Source organism: Pelophylax lessonae (genome assembly GCF_965119305.1).
Source record: "Pelophylax lessonae genome assembly, chromosome: 13".
NCBI lineage: Eukaryota > Metazoa > Chordata > Amphibia > Anura > Ranidae > Pelophylax > Pelophylax lessonae.
Window position 1 is genome coordinate 163,131,052 of NC_138780.1, and position 14,555 is coordinate 163,145,606.

Genomic DNA, 14,555 nt, shown 5'->3' on the forward strand with positions numbered 1-14,555 from the left:
CTGCCCTCCTTGTCGGTCTCCAGAATGCTGAACGCCGCAGCAGTTGGCACCTGCGTTTCGTCATCATTGGAGACGTGCTGCGATGGTCCTTGCATGTACTCATCTTGAGAAATAAGTGGTTGGGCATCGCTGCACTCAATCTCTTCCACTTCTGGGGCAGGGCTAGGTGGATGGCCCTGGGAAACCCTGCTGACAGAGTCCTCAAAAAGAATAAGAGACTGCTGTATGGCTTGGGGCTCAGACTGCTTGCCTGATTTGCAAGGGGGTGAGGTGAAAGACGGTTGGACATCGGCTGCAGGTGCCAACTCTGACCTTTCTGCAGTAGACTGGGTGGGAGACAATGTGAAGGAACTGGAGGCACTGTCAGCAGCAAACCAATCTACTATCACCTCCACTTGTTCTGGCCTCATCACTTCTAGAGGCGTATGATGCCCTACCAAATACTGATGCAGGTTCTGTTGCCTACTCACACTTGAGGAAGGTGTTTGACTTGTGCGTGTAGCTGGCACAGATCGACCATGTTCTCTCCTTGCAACAGGAGCTCTACCAGCAGCACCACGACCCAGGCCACGGCCCTTATTTGACGGTCTCCTCATATTTCTGTAATTTAAGATCTTGCCCTAGAAAGGTGTTTATTAAATAGCGGAACAAAACAACAACAGTATCGCACGGGTGTATCTTACAGTCAAATATGCAAACTATGCTGCAATTTAATGTTTTTTACACCAAAAGGGTGTATATTGAATAGCGGAATAGGATAAAAAACTGTGTATCTCACACGTACAAACACAGACTAGGCCCGATTAAATTTTTTTCTACCCTAAAGGGAGGATGAGGAAGAGGAGTAGGAGGAGTTGGGAACAGGAGGCAAACTGAAGCGCCCTGCAATCCTTGGCGGGGAAGGAGATGCGCCAAACTAATTTAAAAGGTGTATCTCACACGTACCGATACAGACTATGCCGTAATTTTATTTTTTACACTCCAAAAGGGTGTCTATTGAATAGCGGAATAGGAAAAATTTTATAATACGGTGTATCTCACACGTACAAACACAGACTAGGCCCCGATTACAATTTTTTGTACCCTAAAGGCAGGATGAGGAAGAGGAGTAGGAGGAGTTGGGAACAGGAGGCAAACTGAAGCGCCCTGCAATCCTTGGCGGGGGAAGGAGATGCGCCAAACAAATTTAAAAGGTGTATCTCACACGTACCAATAAAGACTATGCCGTAATTTAATTTTTTACACTCCAAAAGGGTGTCTATTGAATAGCGGAATAGGAAAAATTTTATAATACGGTGTATCTCACACGTACAAACACAGACTAGGCCCCGATTACAATTTTTTGTACCCTAAAGGCAGGATGAGGAAGAGGAGTAGGAGGAGTTGGGAACAGGAGGCAAACTGAAGCGCCCTGCAATCCTTGGCGGGGGAAGGAGATGCGCCAAACAAATTTAAAAGGTGTATCTCACACGTACCAATACAGACTATGCCGTAATTTAATTTTTTACACTCCAAAAGGGTGTCTATTGAATAGCGGAATAGGAAAAATTTTATAATACGGTGTATCTCACACGTACAAACACAGACTAGGCCCCGCCGATTACAATTTTTTGTACCCTAAAGGCAGGATGAGGAAGAGGAGTAGGAGGAGCAGGCAGGAGGCAGACTGAAGCACCCTCAAAACCTCGGCAGTATGAGATTCGCCCCAAAAATTGGAAAGGTGTATCTCACACGTACCGACACAGACTATACCGCAATTTAACCACTTAAGCCCCGGAAGATTTTACCCCCATTCCGACCAGGGCGTATTTTGCGATTCGGCACTGCGTGACTTTAACGGAGAATTGCGCGGTTGTGCGACGCTGTACCTAAACGAATTTGGCGTCCTTTTTTTCCCACAAACAGAGCTTTCTTTTGGCGGTATTTGATCACCTGTGCGATTTTTTGATCACGCGCTATAAACAAAAAAAGAGCGTCCATTTTGCAAAAATAGCAATATTTTTCCTTTTTTTTATATGAAATTCCCCCCAAAAAAAATGTAAAAATCAAAATTTTTTTAAAATTTTCGGCCAATTTGTTTTATGCTACCTATGTTTGGTAAAAAAAATCGCAAAAAGCGTATTTTGATTGGTTTGCGCAAAAGTTATTGCGTTTACTAACTAAGGGAAAGATTTTTGTCATTTTTGTTGTTTTTTTTTTAACGCGTAATGGCGGCGATCTGCGATTTTTTTTGCGGTACTGCGACATTGCGGCGGACAGATCGGACCCTTGACTGACATTTTTGACAATTTTGGGGTTACCAGTGACATTTCTACAGTAATCAGTGCTATACATATGCACTGTTACTGTAAAAATACACTGGTAGTGAAGGGGTTAACTTTATTTGAGAGGGAGGGGCTGTGTGTGTCCCTAGGGGCGTGATTCTAACTGTGATTGGCTGGGGCTTCAGCTGTATGCAGAGTGATCAACGGATCTACATAGTAGATCCAGATGATCAGCTCTCATACAGCGAGGAGAATGACAGGCAGCTTGTTTACACAAGCTGCCTGACTTTCTCCCTCTCCCCCGCCGATCGGCCGGCGGACATCGGGTCCGCCGGTCACACGCGCGGGGGGGTCCGTGACCACTCGGGAGCGGGAGCGCGCCTCCGGGGGCGCGCGCTCGCTCCCTAGACCCTCACAAGCTAGTGACGTAGCCCTACGTCACTTTGCCTGTGAGGGGCTGACCGCCGACGTAGATAGTCGTGCGGCGGTCGGCAAGTGGTTAATTGATCCCCAAAGGTTTTTATTGAATAGCGGAATAGGAAATATGATCAAAAAAAGTGTATGTATCTCACACGTACAGAAGCACACTAGGCCCCAATTACTACTGTTTGTACCCCTAAAGGCAGGATGAGGAGTGGGAGGCGTATGGAACAGGCAGCACCCTCAAATCTTCAGAAGTATGAGATGAACCCCAAAAACTTGGAAAGGTGGATCTCACACGTACCGACACAGACTATCCCGCAATTTAATTGATCCCCAAAGGTTTTTATTGAATAGCGGAATAGGAAATATGATCAAAAAAAGTGTATGTATCTCACACGTACACAACCACACTAGGCCCCAATTACTATTGTTTGTACCCCTAAAAGGATGGATGAGGAGTAGGAGGAGTATGGAACAGGCAGCACCCTCAAATCTTCAGAAGTATGAGATGAACCTCAAAAACTTGGAAAGGTGGATCTCACACGTACCGACACAGACTATCCCGCAATTTAATTGATCCCCAAAGGTTTTTATTGAATAGCGGAATAGGAAATATGATCAAAAAAAGTGTATGTATCTCACATGTACACAACCACACTAGGCCCCAATTACTATTGTTTGTACCCCTAAAAGGATGGATGAGGAGTAGGAGTATGGAACAGGCAGCACCCTCAAATCTTCAGAAGTATGAGATTGTGTTCACTGTACCCCACAAAGATTGTGTTCACTGCACCCCAAAAGGATTTTGTTCACTGCACCCCAAAAAGATTGTGTTCACTGCACCCCAAAAGGATTTTGTTCACTGCACCCCAAAAGGATTTTGTTCACTGAACCCCACAAAGATTGTGTTCACTGCACCCCACAAAGATTGTGTTCACTGCACCCCAAAAGGATTTTGTTCACTGCACCCCACAAAGATTGTGTTCACTGCACCACAAAGATTGCGTTCACTGCACCCCAAAAGGTTGTGTTCACTGCACCCCACAAAGATTATGTTCACTGCACCCCAAAAGGATTTTGTGCACCCCAAAAAGATTGTGTTCACTGCACCCCAAAAGGATTTTGTTCACTGCACCCCAAAAGGATTTTGTTCACTGAACCCCACAAAGATTGTGTTCATTGCACCCCACAAAGATTGTGTTCACTGCACCCCAAAAGGATTTTGTTCACTGCACCCCACAAAGATTGTGTTCACTGCACCCCAAAATGATTGTGTTCACTGCACCCCACAAAGATTGTGTTCACTGCACCCCAAAAGGATTTCGTTCACTGCACCCCAAAAAGATTGTGTTCACTGCACCAAGATTGTGTTCACTGCACCCCAAAAAGATTGTGTTCACTGCAGCCCACACACAGCAAAATGGATGTGGATCACTGACACCTGCCTATCCCACACCACACAGCAATATCGATTGTAGTTTGTAGAACACACTTTCCCTAAAAATCAGCAAACTCTATCCCTAACAGGATTGATATAAGAGATCGTAGCCCCAATTACTATTGTTTGTACCCCTAAAAGTATGGATGAGGAGTAGGAGTATGGAACAGGCAGCACCCTCAAATCTTCAGAAGTATGAGATTGTGTTCACTGTACCCCACAAAGATTGTGTTCACTGCACCCCAAAAGGATTTTGTTCACTGCACCCCAAAAAGATTGTGTTCACTGCACCCCAAAAGGATTTTGTTCACTGCACCCCAAAAGGATTTTGTTCACTGCACCCCACAAAGATTGCGTTCACTGCACCCCAAAAGGATTTTGTTCACTGCACCCCACAAAAATTGTGTTCACTGCACCCCACAAAGATTGCGTTCACTGCACCCCAAAAGGTTGTGTTCACTGCACCCCACAAAGATTATGTTCACTGCACTCCAAAAGGATTCTGTTCACTGAACCCCACAAAGATTGTGTTCACTGCACCCCACAAAGATTGTGTTCACTGCACCCCAAAAGAATTTTGTTCACTGCACCCCACAAAGATTGTGTTCACTGCACCCCAAAATGATTTTGTTCAATGCACCCCACAAAGATTGTGTTCACTGCACCCCAAAATGATTGTGTTCACTGCACCCCACAAAGATTGTGTTCACTGCACCCCAAAAGGATTTTGTTCACTGCACCCCAAAAAGATTGTGTTCACTGCACCCCAAAAGGATTTTGTTCACTGCACCCCAAAAAGATTGTGTTCACTGCACCCCACAAAGATTGTGTTCACTGCACCCCAAAAGGATTTCGTTCACTGCACCCCAAAAAGATTGTGTTCACTGCACCAAGATTGTGTTTACTGCACCCCAAAAAGATTGTGTTCACTGCACCCCAAAAAGATTGTGTTCACTGCAGCCCACACACAGCAAAATGGATGTGGATCACTGACACCTGCCTATCTCCTATCCCACACCACACAGCAATATCGATTGTAGTTTGTAGAACACACTTTCCCTAAAAATCAGCAAACTCTATCCCTAACAGGATTGATATAAGAGATCGTAGATCGGGACTGAGTGCAGAGTGCAGACCCCACCCCACACAACAATATCGATTGTAGTTTGTAGAACACACTTTCCCTAAAATTCAGCAGACTCTATCCCTAACAGGATTGATAAGAGATCGTAGATCGGGACTGAGTGCAGAGTGCAGACCCCACCCCACACAGCAATATCGATTGTAGTTTGTAGAACACACTTTCCCTAAAATTCAGCAGACTCTATCCCTAACAGGATTGATAAGAGATCGTAGTTCAGGACTAAGTGCAGACCCCACCCCACACAGCAATATCGATTGTAGTTTGTAGAACACAATTTCCCTAAAAATCAGCAGCAGCGTCTCCCTAAAATGCCTACAACTCGCCCTGCCTAAAACACTCCGACCTGTCCCTCAATTCTATCCGGACACAAATGGTTTTTTCTCCTGTCTGTCCCTAAAATCAGCAGCCAGCACGTTGATGTGTGCTCTCTCCCTGATCTAAGCAGCAGAATGACGCCGCTGCGGCGCTGCCTCGAACTTATAAAGACTTGGTCACATGCTTCAGACGGCCAATTACAGCTACTGATACATTTGTAGGCGTGGCTGGGATGGCTTAAGGCACACCAGTTAAACGCTTGTTGATTGGCTGTTGAAAGCCCGCCATGAAAAGCGCGCCAAAGCATGCAAAACCCGGAAATAAAACGACCGAACGCAGATTTTTACCCGAATATACAGTAAAGTGTCCGTGTCTGTGTTCGGGTAACAAAAATCCAATTATTCGGTACGAACACGAATAATACAGTCCGTGTTCGCTCAACACTAGTTAAGAGCAAAAATTACAGCCAGCACAATTCGTGGCAAGCCTCTACCTTTTCCATAGCTTGAGTAGTTGATGGTAACAAAATTAGGGATCGACCGATTATCGGCAAAGCCGATATATAGGGCGCCGATATGCACTTTCCCCGATATATCGGCCACCAAGTTGGCCGATATAGCCGATATTTTGGAAAGTGCTTGTACTGCAGCTAGAGGCATCTCCCTGGTATCGGCGTCCATAGCCGACGGTCGGCTGTCTTGTCATGACAACCCATGCAGTTGAAAAGCCGCTCGGCTGTCATTAAAAGGAGCAGGAGGGGACGTCCCTCCCCCTCCCGCCGCCTTCCATGACCAGTTTCCCCAGGCACTCAGCTAAAGTTGTGTAGTCTTTTATAAACATAGATTACATGGAGAGGAGGGAGCATGGGAGGAGCTGGAGTGCAGAAGGCTGGAGGGGCGGAATTCATTTCAGCTGGGGAGGCAGAGCTGGATTGCAGATGGGTAGAGAGGCGGAGTTTCGATCAGAGTCGAGTGCCTGGTTTCGGCACAACACCGGATAACCAGCCTGCACGGCTGCTGTCCTTGGCAGGACACTGCCGAAGACCCGATCAAAGCTGCATTCGGCTCTGATCGGGTCTCCATGTAAAAATCCGGAAGTGATGTCATGACATCACTTCCGGGTACTCGGTGCCAGATTTAAAAAAATGACAGCATTCAAAACAGCCAAACTTGGTGTTTTGAATGCTTTTAAGTGCAGAGGAGGGGTTTGGGGTCTTTTAGACCCCCAGATCCCTCCACAACAGTACCTGTCAATTGCTAAAAATAAAAAATAAACTTTTTTTTTTTAGATGTACGAAAATATTGGCCGATACCGATATTCAATGGCCAAAATATCGGTATCAGCAACAAAAAACAGATATCGGACGATCACTAAAAAAAATCACTACAGAATGCCTTAAGGCTTGAAGAAGACTAGCGTCTCCTGACGGCACTGAAAGCAGCCAACATTCTGTTATTTTATAAACATTGACTTCTCCAGTTCTGAAGAAGGAAGAGGCTGGTTTCCCCTGAAATGTAAGCACACATATTCATGTGCATGAAAATAAATACTAGGCAGGTTTGACTCTTGTCTAGTCCACCAAGGACCTAGGCTTACTCAACTTACTTACTGCAATAAATTAAACTTGGTCGTTCCTCAACAGCATCTACTACTCACACACCTTTTTCCTCCTCACACTCCCTTTTTCCTCTACTATCTCACTTCTTTCTTTCTGTCTTCTGGTCCTTCTACGACATTTATATTTCACATATTAAGAAATACACAGATAGATCATGCAAAGTGTATGTCAGGGAAAAAAAAAAATCTCTGCAATACAGTTCCCCAGATTGTATCTCTTGAAATGCTGAACATACAGAAAAATACCACAAGAAATCAACTAAGCTTCTAACTTCCTGTTGAGTTACCAATACTTTACTGCACAGAAATCCCAACCAGCGCCATCAGCCTGGCCGCTGTCCTACAGCATATGCATACATAAATAATTTTGTTCCCAGAAAAACAATGTTATGATGCCTTGACTCCCAAGAGCTGGGTCAACACTCTGCATGTAGGAAAATGGCTATTGGGAGATGTAGTTCTGTGGAAGTGCCTATATCAATAGGAACTGTGTTCTCAGTAGCTCCCCCTGTGAGACTTATACAAATTTGGTGACGTCGTCACAGGCAAAAAAAAAAAAAAAAAAAAAAGAAATAATGTTGGGACGTGATGTAGATAGCAATAAGAAAGTTTGGGAGTAAATTTGGTCAATGCCTTCGCATGCACTCTAAGCCTCAAAACAAATTACAAACATCCCCATTTGTGAAGCAAACTTTCTTGCTCATGCGCTTTATTTTAACATTAAAGTGATTATTTCTAAGTTGTATCATGATGACATGCCTGTTTGTTTTCTGTTGCATGTAAGTGTAATATTCCTTTACTAAATATTATTTAAATGGTTTTACACTATGTGGAGATTTTCTTTGCTTTTATGACAATTGATCTACTGAGAAATTTACCTTAATTGATGTGGAATCGGATGGTGGACTTGTCACACAGCACTAAGTTTGGGAGAGGCCATTCTCTTGAAACCTATTTGACTTAATGGTAACAGCATTTGAGTCCACGCAATCTGGTAAGCGCATTTAAACCTTTGTATTGGTGGTGGCTTACACACCAGGGTGACTTCTTGGTTGGATTGGCAAGTTTCCCTTCTATCAATGTTGAAGTTCAATATCTGTGGCTCCCATCTTTAAAGATTTCTTTGTTACATTGTTTGTGAGGTTGAAAAAAGACATCAGTCCATCCAGTTCAACCTATGATGTGTGTGTGTGTGCTGTTAACAGTACATTGTATACCCCTGTATGTTGTGGTCTTTAAGGTACCCATCTAATAGTTTTTTGAAACTATCAATGCTCCCTGCTGATACTACTGCGATGTCACATATGGACTTTTCTCATTATTTTAAATCATATTCACTATTTAGGTGTGGATATTCCTATTTGGATACAATTGTATGATATAATATTTGTTTGGATACACAATTTTTTTCATTATTGTAATTTCGGTATAAGTCATTTTATATCACCATATATAGTTACATAGTTACATAGTAGCTGAGGTTGAATAAAGACAATAGCCCATCCAGTTCAACCTGTGTAGGTGCGCGTGGCCGTAATCATCTCTCATACCCCTAAATGTTATGATCCTTGAGATGTACGTCCAAGAGTCTTTTGAAAGTAGCCATACTCCCCGCAAACCACCTCTTGTGGTAGAGAATTCCACACTCTTGTAGCCTAACAGTAAAGAACCCCCTGCGTTGCCTGAGGTCAAAACGCTTCTCCTCTAATCGCATAGTATGGCCTCGAGTCCTCATACAATCCTTGCGACTTAATAGCTTTTTTTCTATATACCACAGCACTCTTTTAAACTTTTTCTTTTTTTTTTTTCCAAAAAGATTTTTATTTAAACTTTTTCTATTATTGCACAACGGTATGTCAAGTTGTGGTGCTTGCAGCTGTTCAATTTAAAGGATAATATCTCAGTATACTATTAGAGATTATCTATTATAAGTTGTCTCACTTTTCCATTTTATTTTATATCAAGCAAGATATAAACTGTGCACAATATACCAGACTGAAAAGAAATAGGTAAAGCGTATGTTCACCACCCTCATTAACATATTACGACATGCCCTACCAATAATAATGGGTAGGGATGATCGAACGGTTCGGGTCGACCATCGGTTCGACCCAAACATTGGGTGTTCGAAAGTCAGCCGAATTCCAAACCTTTTGAGGTAAAAGTTCGGAATTCGGCCACTAGAACCGCCCAAAATGCAATGGGACAGGAACTGGGCTTTAAAAGCCTGTGATTGGCCCAGAAACATCAGTAAAAGCCGATTGGAATGACTAGGGGGTCCAGAGGCCAATCAGGAGTGAATACGCCCCCCATACGCCCCCCAGTATATAACATCGCCCCGCCAAACCTCTAGCACTATAATAGAGAGGCTGTGGAATAGAGTGGAAGCATTTCTGTTACTCCTGCTGCTCCAGTGTCATTTTGCAATTATTAGTGTGAAAGGGATATGCAGTGTAGTTAGGGTACTATATACTACTATAGTTAGATTCAATAATCTAGTTTTTGTAGGGATACCTTTAGGTGTCAGGATGACCGTAGTGTAGTTTAGGGTGAACTGACTCTGCTTTGCCAGGGTGACCGAACTCTTCCATGTCAGGGTGACCATAGTGTAGTTTAGGGTGAACTGACTCTGCTATGCCAGGGTGACCAAACTCTTCCATGTCAGGGTGACCGTAGTGTAGTATGTAGTTTAGGGTGAACTGACTCTGCTATGCCACGGTGACCCCACTATGCAGATTCTGGGTTAGGGATATATATCTGTGTGTATATATATATATATGTGTATGTATATATACACACACACACATATATATATATATATATATATATATATACACACACACACACACACATATATATATATATATATACACGTATACATATACATATATATACACGTATACATATACATATATACACACACACACACACACATATATATATATATATATATATATATATATATATACCCCTATACAGAAGTTCAGATGTCATGCCTGCCTCCAAAGATGCTCAAAAAATGCCAAATAAACGCCTGAAACAAAAATGCCCAGGTGTGAAAGGAGGGTAACACCATCCCTGCACTACTGAAATTCTAAGAAAAATAATCTGTTTTTTTTCTGGTTCTGGACATGCTACATAGCTGAAACTTCACAGGTACACTTTTTAGACCCCCCAGACACTAAATCCAAAGAAATCTCTTTTTTTTTTTCCAATAATTTTTTCAATAATTGGCTCTCTCAAAAACGACAATTTTTAAGAACTTTTTTTTGTGTGATTCATAGTCCCTGGGGCATGACCCAGAACCCTAGGCACTTTTTAGGGGCATTTATTGGGTTTTAGGGCTTCAAAATTGTGTTTTTTGATTCCAGAAGTTCGGGTCCCATTGATTTCAATGGGGTTCTGGAATCCGAACCAAACTTTCGGGAAATTCGGGTGTTCTGGCTAAACCGAACTTTTCAAAAGTTCGATCATCCCTAATAATGGGCATGTATAATGCTGGGCAACATCATGGCATGACATTTATCAATGGAAGTATCTAAGGAAAGACTTCACCTTGAAACATTGTGCTAAGACCCATTGGCTGTATTTCAATAAAAGGGATACTCCTTTAAAATGCAACAGAACTCACAATTTACCTGCCTAAAAGGTGACAGCATAATCATAAATGATCCACTAATTTGCTTGTCATCTCCAACTTTCAGTAGGACAACCAACCATGCAATAAGTGTTTTTTTACCCACATGGACACCTGTATTCTTGGCAGAGTTTCCTGGAAGTCTGTCTTGGTTTCATTCTTATGCAGTTTACATATTTTGTTCCGGGGCCAGACAATGAACATTTGTGGATGTGTCTCAGACTCACAACCATGCATTCTTTTTGATTCCGTCCATTCAGAACATATGAGTGGAGCCCGCTTTTAAGGACAAACAAGTACAAAAAAGACATTTAACAAAAAATAGTATAAAATAGAGTGGATTGATACCTTATTTCCTACCTGGGTGAAGAAAGGTTCATATATCTCCACTCCTTTGTCCGAGCCCTGCAGCAAGATCTCCTCGCCTCGTTTCCAGCTGTATCGGACAGGGGGATTGGAGTTAGCAATGCATCGTAAGAAAACTGTCCGCTCATAATAAAATTGTTCTTTTGCTTCTCCTATACTTTGATGGACAGTCACAATGGGATCATCCAAATCTGGAAAAGAAATAAAACAAGTTGTAACTGAACAAAAAAAATATACAGAAATAAAAAGTTGCAATCAATTCATCCTTTAACTGTATGCATTCCCTTCTACAAGAACGCTGTCCTTGTGATATACAGCAAGCAAACTCCTAGAGGAATGCTGCCAGGTTATAAATGTATATTCCAGAGAATCTTCTGCAGACTAGCAGAACTTAGGGAGCATTTGCGCGTATGTGCACAGAATTTTTAACAAACCACCTTCCTCTCTGAGGAATCTTTTGTAAAATTACAAGTGCAGATTTTTATATCTCTGTTCACTTTCCTGTGTTACCTAAAGAAATATGCAATAGTTGTAGGAAAAGACTTAAAAGAAAAGTTTATATATGTTAGGAGGCAAAACCTTTGGAAATGGGTTATACTTTAAATGCATACAAACCCTAATGAATATACAGTATACATTTTCAAGGCATATCCTTCAGCTGTCATTCTCCTTGCAGTCTGTGCACAAAAACTAAAAAAAAGGCTCTATACTTTACTTAAAATATAACTAAAGTCAAAACTTTTTTTTTTTTTTTCACTTATGGATAGAATAGAGAATGATTTGAACTAGGGATAGACCGATTATCGGCAAGGCCGATATATCGATGGCCAATATGCACTTTCCCCCGATATATCGGTATCGGCCCCCGAAACTGGCCGATATTGCTGATATTTTTGTGACGTCATTCTGCCTACTTAGGCCGCCTCCCTCGCCTTGGACAGTCTCGTCTTGAGTCGGGACTAGTCTTGCGGGAGTGTATCACAGCCATACATCCACCCCCAACAGCCCGATGCCAGCCACCCACCCACATCCACAGGCCCTGTACCAGCCAGCCACAGGCACTGTACCAGCGAGCCAGCCAGCCACCCACAGGCCTTGTACCAGCAAGCCACCCACAGGACCTGAACCTGCCAGCCACAGGCACTGTACCAGCCAGCCACCCACAGGCCTGTACCAGCCAGCCACCCACAGCCCCTGTGCCAGCCACTCACCCGCCACAGGGTGCCAGCCAGCCACCCACAACTGGGAGCCTAGCCAGCCAGCCACCCACCACAGGATGCCAGCCAGCCACCCACCACAGGGTGCCAGCCAGCCACCCACCACAGGGTGCCAGCAAGCCAGCCACCCACCACAGGGTGCCAGCCAGCCATCCACCACAGGGTGCCAGCAAGCCAGCCACCCACCACAGGGTGCCAGCAAGCCAGCCATTAAGCATTAAACAAAAATTAACATGTTCAGTACCAGATTTGTGTCAAAAATTGTCTTTATTTTTCAAAACATTAAATGTACAAAATATCGGCCCATATCGGCCGATACCGATATGTTTTTAGGGTAACAACCACTAACTGTGAACAGCACAAAGTTCAGCTAGCACACTATATGTAAGTGTGGATTAAGTATTCCCCTAGATTTTGAAGAAGCACGTTGTCAGTGTGAAACGCGCCAACCTTTCAATGGTCTTTGTCCTGGTGACAGTTTTATACATGTTTTAATAAATCTATTGGACCGGCAGAGATGTGCAGCCAATTTCTCCTTTCCAACTTGTATACACGGATGCAAGGTGGGGCTAGCACCCAGTCCCACCTGTCCTTAGGATTACACCTTTCACCAGGAGCAGCGGATTGGCCTTTTTCCCACTATATGATAAAGCAGAAATAAAAATTAACTATTCTGAATCCTTATGCTGCTAGAGTTTGTAAATAGATAAGAAGGTATATAAAAATTCCTTGTTTTACACATTTTTACAGTTGGTTCCTGGTTTCTGGCCTAGGCCAAAATGATGCCATATATCCCATGAGTCTGCAGGGGAAGGGGCTTTTTCAGCTAAGCACACCCTCCCGTCTTCATGCCAAAGCTAAGGGCAAAATGGATTTCAGGAAGTAAAGGCTACATGATCCACTTGCCCTTTCTCAAGATGGCTGTAGCTAGAAATGATAAGAGGTGTTTTTCAAAGTGATTTCTCAACAAAATAAAGTATGGAGACATGGATGTATTGAAGAAGAGTTTGCCATGAATATTAAAAATGAATTAAATAGCATTTGGTGGAGCTCAGATACAGTTTAGTTCCGCTTTCAGCACATATTTGAGATATCCAATGTGCAGATAGCAAAGCATATCTCCGATGTGCAGTATCCTGAAATACCAATAAACAGTCTACTGTGTCCTGTCTAGCATTAGCAAAGCAAATATTTATTGGATCCAATAGGTTGCTGGACATTTACTGTTCGTTCATTGAGGCTGATGGTCTTAAAAGGAACTCAAAACAAATTGCCATTTTTGGGTCTTGGGATATCTCACAGAGTACTTATCCTCCATCAAACTTCACACCAGCAGTGGAGCCATAAATCACTATCAGTGTGCTGCATGAGAAAGGGCCCTTGTGTTAGTTGGTTTTAACAGATCCCTCTTTGCCCTTATAGCATCATCAGTGTCTTATCTTCAATTCCAATTCACAGCTATAAGGCAAACCATTACTGGCCATTTAACTATTAGGCAAAGGCCCCAAACTGCCTATTATGGAGCCTCAGTAGTTAATAAGTTTCCCTATAATAAGTATTTATATCCATTGGCGGCCCGTCCATTAGGGGGTGCAGGGGCGCCAACCCCCTATCCATGCATCCTGCCCCCTAATCTACATGCAGGGCGTCGGATGCATGGATTCCAATGGGGGATTTTTTTTTTGAAGCACGTGATTAGAGCCAGAGGTCTTAATAGGCTTCAAAAAAGGGTGGACTTGGGGCGAAGAACACTGCGCCCTGAGCCCACCCAGTTGTGTGACAATAGCGAATGAATATTCGCTATTGTCATACTGATTCTCCTTCCAGCCAATCAGGAAGTGGGTCCTGAGACCTGTTTCCCGATTGGCCGAAAGGAGAAGGCATCCTATTGGCCAAGAAGGAGATGGCTGTCGAGAGGGAACATAGAAACTGAAGGGAAAGCCGCCACTGCCGCCTGTCAGTCGCGCGGAGCAAGGTAAGTAAACTGGCACAGGGGGGATATGGTGGGGTGGGCTGAAGTGATGGGGATGGTCCGCCCGTCGCCCCCCCACTGATGGAGCACCAGCCGCCACTGTTTATACCCCTAAGATCTGTCAAATCACACTGCTACAGCTTCAGAAGAAAAGGAGGCCCC

General features: G+C 43.4%; 1 protein-coding gene across 2 annotated transcripts in view; it reads right to left on the bottom strand.

Annotated features, from left to right (window-relative positions):
- The window catches only part of MDGA2 (MAM domain containing glycosylphosphatidylinositol anchor 2), a 1,055,744-nt gene that overhangs the window by 428,806 nt on the left and 612,383 nt on the right, over positions 1–14,555 (bottom strand). The window contains exon 4 of one of the 2 annotated variants that reach the window (XM_082275762.1): positions 11,199–11,395. In XM_082275762.1, the coding sequence (XP_082131888.1) occupies positions 11,199–11,395 (197 nt within the window). Of the gene's footprint in view, positions 1–11,186; positions 11,396–14,555 lie in introns of both variants that reach the window. The other variant, XM_082275761.1, reaches the window with a different exon arrangement.